At 38.0% G+C, this 9190-nt stretch overlaps 1 protein-coding gene across 1 annotated transcript in view; it reads left to right on the top strand.

Moving 5' to 3' along the window:
- LOC122816147 (isochorismatase domain-containing protein 2-like) overlaps positions 1-8229 on the top strand; it is a 103250-nt gene extending 95021 nt beyond the window's left edge. The window contains exon 4 of the mRNA XM_044088906.1: positions 7963-8229. Coding sequence (XP_043944841.1) covers positions 7963-8043 — 81 coding nt within the window. The 3' untranslated portion in view covers positions 8044-8229. The remainder of the gene's footprint in view (positions 1-7962) is intronic.
- Positions 8230-9190: the final 961 nt, after the last annotated feature.

Raw genomic sequence — 9190 nt, 5'->3', positions numbered from 1 at the left:
CGCAGTAATGTGGTGAACCAATGAAATTGTGTTGTGGGAGAGCAGTAATGTGGTGAACCAATTATATTGTGTTGGGGAGAGCAGTAATGTGGTCAACCAATAAAATTGGGTTGGGGGAACAAGACTTTCAGGAAGTATTCCAGTTAGGGGCAGTTAGTGACTGTGGCCTACAGTTAACCACCTAGAAAAGACATTTGCTATTTAGTAGTGAAGGATTTTAACTGGGGAAATGTGACCCTGCTAGCCAAGAGTGAATTGGGATAACGACGGAACGGCTGGGCATAATGAACTGTTTACAGAGAGGAGGCAGAATAAACAAGATTAAGAAGAGAAGGAAGAAGTGATGCCGAAATCCTGACCTGCCATTACAGGCAAGAGGCAAAATGAAGGGGACAGAAAAGGGAAGGAGGTCCAAAATGCTGTCCTACCTTCTCCCCTCACCCAATTTCTGCTTCTTCACTATATATGACTATCTTTCTATAAGTTAGGGTCTCTCTGATCACCATCCCTGGATTCCTTATCCCAATTAGATGTTAACTGATTGGCTGCCCAGGGCTACCTTCTGCCAGTCCAGTTTTAGTGTCCCAGTTAATTTATTCTAGCCCACATACTGATCTTTTATTTCAAGAGCTGTAATTCTTTTTGTCAGTTCATTATGAGTTGATTGTGTTTGCTTTTCTAATTTTAATGACATACAAAAATTAAAGACATACAAACACAAATTCAGTAAAACAGTAAACACTCTGTTATTAAAGTCTGATAACATCTGGCAGCAGACATAAGTATTCACCTTGATGTTAAACAATAAAAGGGAGCAGCATTACCCTGATATCTTTTTTGTTCCTGTTTGTTTATTTTATTTATTTATTTTTGTTTGTTTGCATTGCATCCTCAACTGTTCTGGCTCTAAAATATTTAAGGTGAGTAAAAATATAATAAAAATGATAAAACAGAAAATGTACAATCTTCCATTGATAAAAGTATTAAATAGAAATAATTCCATATCCTGGATTTCATCCTGAATGTTTATTTAAGGCATTGTCAAGCAAGTAACCCTTAAATGGTCTTTCAACGTAGGCCATTCCAGAGCATTGTTAGTCCCCAAGGTAGTACACTCAACATGCAGTGAACCTGGTAAGCAGAGGAACAAGTACCACTTGTTCTAAGTATGGCTGAGGAAAAAGAAACTGCCCCTGGGAGGCCAGCACCTGGGGAGGGCAGTATGGGACAGCAAGTAAATTTAGGTAAGAGGGACACAGTTTAAGGGATAATTAAAGGCAAGAGCTTGAAAACAATACAGTATCTGATAGGAATCCTGTGTAGGTTCTGTAGCACAGAGATGATTTGTTGGTGACACAATGTATCACTAAACAGCCCTAGCGGTATAATGTTGCATTAGCTGTAAACATTGTATCTTTGTGGTAGGGAGTCCAAGATAATGCGTATTGCAGTATTTCAGGTAGGAGGAGATCAAAGTATGACTGACTGTAGTGAGATCCTCATGCGGTATTGGATACCTTGTCATAGAAAAGCTATGCAGTTGGAAGCAAGGTGACTTTACCACAGCTGATACTTGGTCCCTAAATGCCAGCTAGGTGTCCAGGAAAACACCAAGGTCATACGTCTTAGAAACAAAATCATGTTTGTTGAAAGAAGGAAGCGTCAAAGCTGACAAGTCTTTCAAACTAGCATATATAGCCATGGCCTTATTCATAGATGTGATCAGCTTCAACCAGTTAGCAGATTCTAGCCATAGATGAATGAACTCCAGGTTATCCAGAAATGAATGCCCACTCACCATTTGATTCTGAGGGAAAGAGAGGTAAAGCTGAGAATCAGCAGCATGCTAATGAGGTCCCCTGAGGACAGAGTGAGCAATAATAAGGCCAGTGGGCCCAAGATCAAGCCCTGTGGTGCTACACATTCCAAAGGGTAAATATCAAGAATTTAATCCCAAGCCAAGTCCATCATTTTGTGTGATTTTAAATGTAGAAAGCAAACTATTCAAGGAAACCTTATAAGAGAGGTCATAGTAAGAATACAAACAGGGTGCTATTCAACAGTATCAAATGACATAGATAGAATAAGCACGACTAGAAACAAGCAAGAACATTGATTTTTAACCATAAAGAGATAATTCATAGTGCTGATGAGAGGAGTCTGTTTACTGTAACGAGTGAATTACTGTATCTGTATTTTCAGGACTCGCTCTAATGAGTCCCAACATTTCAAATGGTTACCACTAGAAATCCTAGTGAGGACCTATCATACATGGAAATGCCAAATACAGAGCAGGGATGATAAGCCACGCTAGAGACTAAGGTATTGCCCATGGTGTCAGATAGAGGGAGTGCAGCTCTTACAGTGGCAACTTTCTCACTGGTAAAAACGAGCAGCCATCTGAGTTTGATGTGATAAAAATGCTTGTCAGGCAGTGAAGTAGATTGGGTTGCACAGCATGTCCATCACCCAAAAGAGCATTGCCAGACACTTTAACCCAAGATGTCACTGGACAAGTAAAAAGCTTTCTAATGAATGATCCTGCCCCGGTACCAAATGATTTTATTTTGGAGACCCCTACATATTCAGCAATGTTCCAGCCTTCCCCTTTTTCACTTTAAGGAATGCATCTCAGTCAAACCATGCCTTGCACCCCATAAACAAGCTAGGATGCACATGCTCTGGTAGCCAGTGTGTAATACCATGAATAGAGACCTGTTGTTGTCATCTACCAGTTATAGTCCATGGAAATGTAACTTGTAATGCACAATATAACTGTATTTGTATGCAGATTGCCTGCCACCTGTCACTCGACTGTATCACACAAACCTTTCAGAGTGTAATAATTACTCATATTACACAATGTTCCTACCTATGAGTAGTGCTGATATGGTACTATTGATGCTACTGTATCTCTTTCTCTTTAAAATTGTCTGCAGTATGATGATGTAAATTTTAATGTGCATTTCCAAAGGAGACTGGTGCCTCTTTGTCTCTCTGTCTTTTACGACCACTTACTGCTGACCTTCAGATCCTTGTCTCCCTCTCTGGCTCCATGCCACTGCATTAGGGGGTGCCATAGTGTGTTCCTTCACTGGGCAGGTCCCATCCTTCTGGACAAAGTAACTTCCTTGCCATGCCGGCTATAAAATTCCACTGCACCTGGTGGATGAGCAGGGGAGCCAGGATCATAATATCGTGGCTAAGATGGGGATTTCTATTAGTCCTAAGCTCCCTTCTCTATGTAGACATTGCATCGGATTTGGACGGGGCTATGAGTAGTAACCTTGATCCCGTACCTCACCTCTAGGTCCAGAGGGAGGCTTTGTCTGCTGTGATCTCCCAACTTCCCAGCTCCGAGTCATCTCTCTGATCTTTTTCTACACCAGAGCGCCACTAGAGACAGCAGGCGCAGTACCCCCCCCCCCCCCAGACTTGTTTAATGGGGAGGATAAAGTTTAAAGTAGATGAAAATCAGAAATATTTATGGGGAGGATAAAGTCTGAAGTAGATGAAAATCAGAAATATTTATGGGGAGTTGAATTTGGATTGTTGGAGCTGACAAGGTCAGTGTGAGATTTGAATGAGTAGAGGGTATACAATGTGAATGAATTTAGGAAAACTGGGAGATGAATGTGGATATGAGAGTAAATAGCCTTTGTTGTAGCTAAAGTGGCAGGGAATGATGTGTTGTAAGTTGCTGAAAGTATAGATTGCATAGGGAACTGCACAGGTGGGGTAGAAGCCCTGCTGCAAACAAGGCAGCAGGTAGGTTTAGAGGGTAAAAAGAAAATAAAGGTAAAATTTTAAAGCAGGAGCAGATGAGAAATATAGCATTGGCTGCCACCAAAGCAACAAGACTGAAGATAGCATTAATGGGGTAGTAAAGAAGTGAAGGCATTGTTAAAGATGCAAGAGAGAGAAGTGTGGTCTTTGCTGCCACCAACAGAATAAAGGAATTTTGGGAAGGAGGTTGTAAGAGTACAGATTGATGGAATAGGTACCTGGGAGGAAATTAAATGCGGTTTGTTGTAAAGTAAGAGTTAAAAGGAACAGTGTAGCCTTGTTACCACTGAAGGCTACTGATGGTTCTGGAAGGCCAAATGGTATATGTAGATAAGAGGGGTGGGGTATAGTCTTAGCTGCCACTAAAGTCTACAGAAGAGAGCGTATGACAGTGAGAATAAAAATACGGAGAGGAGAGATGTACAATTTGCTGTCACAATAGGGAATGGAAAGGTTGAAGAGTAGTAAAAATGACGACTTATAGATTTAGCTGTTTTGTTCAGCAAATCTGGATGTATAGATATGAACCATATATAAGCTGTGCTTATATGTGCTGAAGTAATGGAATAGCTACATATTGAATTATGCTAGTTCACAATTGCTGGTGGCATTTATTTTTTCTTTCAAAATATCAAATAATTGAAAACATCACTTTTGGGGACATATGGTGGTTTAAGTTCTGATGTTGTAACAGAAGATTGTGATTTTATGTATTTATTTGCTCCTGCAAAAAAAAAAGAAAAAAAGAAAATGTACATGTTTGTTGTGAATAACTTTCCAGTAATAATTTTGAAAGCCACAAAATGGATTTTGGCCTAATTTATTTCACAAAATGCCTATGAATACTAATTTCAGTTCCTTTCACACAATGTCCAAGTAGAGTAACCCTTTTCTGACAGGGGTATACTTCCTGATGTAAATTGTCCTCAAATATAAGCTTTGGTGATTATATTTTTCACATACATTTTCTGCTAGCTATACATATATAACTTCTTCCAATAAAGTAAATCAACATTTGTTTGTTCAAATGTGGTCATGTGATTATAAAGCGTAGTCACTTTCTTGTACATGCCACCTGCCTAATCTACATGAATGCTCACTTTCCGGTTTGGTACACCTGCAATGCTTGTGATTAAGTACATCATTTCAGGTTGTTATATGCATATCCTAGTACTTGCCTTTGACAAGCCGGATTGATAATCATCTGCTTTAAAACACAAACTTCCTCCTTGCTCCCAAATATAACCATTTTCTGACTGGGACCCCTCTCTGATTTTAACTGTAATCATTTGAGAAAATTTTGCCCCAGTTTGTTTTGTACCATTTATTTATCAGGAAGACTAACTATCTCACTTTTGGGTTCATTTTAGTTTTTTTTTTTCCTTTTAAATTTTAAGGTAGTAATTTTATTAGTGTATTAGGTTTTGTTTTTCCTAATGGAGCGTTAGTGGACTTGTTTCTTTTTGAAATTTAAAAGCAGTTTTCCATTTTAGAAAATGTACTAGAGTTGTCTCAGAAACTAGTTTTCCTATACTGTCCTTTGTCGTCAAGCTAGATCACCACCCAAGTTTAAGGGGTTAAGAAAGGAGACTGAATGAGCTTTACTGTATGTGCATCTTGGAAAACAGGGGAGATGGGTAACACGATAGAAATATCTGCATATTCTCTTCATATTTACACAACTTTGAGTATTTAATTTTCTCCTTCCTTAAAGCAAGCTGTTTGATGTCTACTTTGAATTGACTGCATGTATTTATATTTACCCTTTCCAGAGTCTGAAGCATAGTTGAAAATACTTCTCATTGGATTACTCCCAGTTAATGAATGACTGAATTAAATTAAAATTTAAACATCTTCCGTAAACTAACAATTTCAAAGACAGCAGTATCTTCGAGAGTAGGGGTCCTTAAGAACAAGCAATCTCAGTTTTACAGTAGAGGAAGGATGACTTAGCAGTAATCACCAAGATTCATAAATGTGGTCTGCCCTGCTTGCAGTGTTCACAGTAGGTCGTACATGGTGTATAGTAATGTCGTAAGTGTAGTTCATGAACAAAATGTTTCTCATGATGTTCTGCAACGTCTGGACAGCTCAGGGAAAATATACAGCATATTGCACAGAACTCTAGCTGTGGTCTGCCTGCCTGATAGAACAAGGTACACAGCATGGCAGACTGTTTGCCTGCATAAAATAGGTATAAAGTTGGCTGAGGGAGTGATGGATTACATTTGCATGATGGAGGTGAGGGGGTGAGTTATGTTAATATCACATGGGGGTAGTGCAGATATATAACAGACCTACATGCACACACACACACGCGTGCGTGCGTGCGTAGCCTCACAGAGTTTTGTGTGTGTCTACATTTTATAAAAATAATGAACAGGATGTTCTTTATAATTATACAGTCTGGAATTGCATAATGTGAGATGCTATATTCCTTGCATGACTGGGTGTCATTGCAATATATAGCCTAATGATCTGCATAGCTTAGGATGCTGTTCTCACTGCATTTGATTTGCTTTGTGGGCTAATTTTACAGCTTATTTCACTTTTCATTGGGCAGAATATGCTTTTTTTATGTGCATTGCATGTGTACAGTTTGCTATAGCAGCTGTATTGTGCTGTACATGCCCATCACACTGTGGCTTCTGCATCAGATTATGCATATGTAAGATGCACAACGGCAGCAGAGAGGAGCACCTGCTACTGGTGGCTGACCATTTAGAATTCAACTTAAAGGCATCTGCCTCGTTTTATACTCTCACTTACTGGAATTCATTTGCATCTTATTTTGCTTGAGGGAACTATAATCAAAGATCACATTCTGCCATTGGTATAATTAGTAAATGTGATGCCAACACTAACTAGCACACTGGTATACATATTTGGTTTTATGTGTACTGTATAGTCAATTGCTGATGTTTGCTGTAGTAGTTTTTTTAAATGACAGATCAGTGCATGCGGAGCTGTGCACCCATATCCTGCTCTGCAGTATATCCCTTTGTTACCTTTCTGTGGTACAGCTGTAATGACTTTTTTTTTTATATGTTGGTACGTGTTTGTGCGTACATAGCCATGTGGCTCACATTCCATACCTTGATGTGCAGTTTTTTATATTGTAGATCATGCCTTTCACAATTTTCTGCTCAGTTCCTTCATTTCTACAGCTGTCCCATATCATAACTGATGGTGGCACACAGGACAGTTTTCTGCTGACTGTATTAATTAGGATATTTGTCAGTTGTATAAGGCCAAGGTGTAGATTTTCTTCTGTGTACCAGCCCTAGGCATCATATTCAGATCAATGACACTCACACAGGGTTTTTCCACAGAGTATTATACATGCACAGAATAACAGAGGAGGCTGTGGCATCGTAACAGTGGAAATCATGAATTTATGGTACTAGACATATTGAGTCATTTGTAGACAGTTGTAAGAATAAGTGGAATATTGGGATATAGATTAACAAAGTTTACAACTTATTCATTAAGTAATCCTGATTTTTGGCCTCATCTGCAGATAATATTCTGTTTTATTTTCATGTGATTTTCTTTTTGTTTGGATTCTAGGAAGTAGCATATGACTGGATAAGTACACATTTCAGTTGCATTGTTCAGTTGTTCACTGTAGTATGAAAGTATGAGTGATACTGAAACATGCAATGTGAAAAGAATAGGAAAGACCACAGCTTCTTGGAAATGTATCAGCATTATCTGAAAATCGTATATTAGACAAAAAACTTGTACATAGCATTGTGGTTCATAGTTAAAAAATGCTGTTTGCATTCCCTAATGGTTTTCTTAGTTAAACGATAGAAAAGTAAACTTTTTTATGACATTAGAACATTCCTTGTGATACTTTTGGATTCCAGTCAGAATGACCTTTTGGTGTCTGATGCTGTACTTATCTGAGTGCATTAGATGCCACTTGTAAAATGTGTAGAGGCTCATATTTTCTTGCAGATGCACATCACAGATTTATTAAGTCAGTGTTTAAGATGTTGTCTTTTTAAGTCCTGGGAGAGGTGTTTAAATGACAGGTGCAGACTTTTACAGTTTCTGTGGCTGTTCTGTTATTCTTGTGATGATGTTTTACAGTTCAGAGCATATTTAAATATTTAGACAGAAAATCCGTGGAAAATTTGTAAAACATTTTTCTTTTCTTTTTTGTTGAAGGTCCAGAAGTTAATAATGGAACCAGCACCAGACAGTGGACTCCTCCAGCTTTTTCAGGGACAAAATCCACTTTTCACTTAGTTCTTTTTTGTACTCTTCTTACTGATTAGAACACAGAAATTATTATATGGAATATAGCTAGTCATCATTATTATCACCATCATTGTCTTCAATCATCATCATCATCGTCAGTTGGTATTATTCTGCATGTACCTGTACAACAGCAGCACTTGGTATGTGAGGAAATAAATTTTAATTCTTCAACAACTCATTTGTGTTCATCTTTGCTCCATTTAGAGTTAACCGTATTATACCACAGATGCAGTCTGTACAGAAGGATAACCACATTGCATTTTATTACTGTCAGAATATTACATTATGGCCTTGTAGTAACAGTGTGTGAGGGTAGATTTGTTATATCTACCCTTGACATTAGAAGGCTGTGTCTTTTTCCACACTCTGAGTAATCTTGCTGCTAAGATGTACTTTTTCCATCTAGATATCACTTGAAATTGCTGTCCATTAAGTCTAGAAAATGTGTGTGTGTGATGCAGTTTTCAACTTGCTTATGTTCTAGTTCTGAACAGCTTTTTCACAATGCCATTTGTAAGGAAGGCTAACAGCTCTTTAAGCCGTGGCCAGTAATTAAAGGTGATTGGTGGCCCCCACATTTCAAATATTATTATGGGAAACACATTTTGCAGAAAGCCTCTTACTCTGTTAGTGTACGGTTTCCTATTAAATTAAGGTCCTGTCATGACCCTGCCTTCTTAAGAATGCCCTTTCCGACATTAATAACTTTAGATATTGATAGTGCTTTTGACTTTAACTGGAATGATCTCTCATTAGTACTTAAAGCAAATAATTTCTTGAGAAATCTTATACATCTTATTAATCTTCTCTATGAACATTCCCAAGCTTATGTCAAAATAGGTTCCTATACTTCGAAGGCAATTAGACTTTTTAAAGGAACAAAACAAGGGTGTCCTGTCTCGCCTCTACTCTTTACTTTAGTCATAGAACTGTTTGCTAATTTTATAAGATCAGACCCAGATATTAAAGGTATTCAGGCGGGAAAGAATTCAATACTTAAGATCCAATTATTTGTTGATATTTTATTAACCTTAAACGAATGCAATAGTTCACTACAAGTTCTTTTTAAAGCAATGAAAATTTACCCAAAGAAATCTGTTCTCAATTTTAATAATAGTAAAACAAAAGTACTATC

The sequence above is a fragment of the Protopterus annectens genome, chromosome 1.part1 (genome assembly GCF_019279795.1).
Source record: "Protopterus annectens isolate FY-2018-M chromosome 1.part1, PAN1.0, whole genome shotgun sequence".
NCBI lineage: Eukaryota > Metazoa > Chordata > Ceratodontiformes > Protopteridae > Protopterus > Protopterus annectens.
Note: the sequence above shows the minus strand (reverse complement) of the source record. Positions and strands in the feature narration are given on the sequence as shown.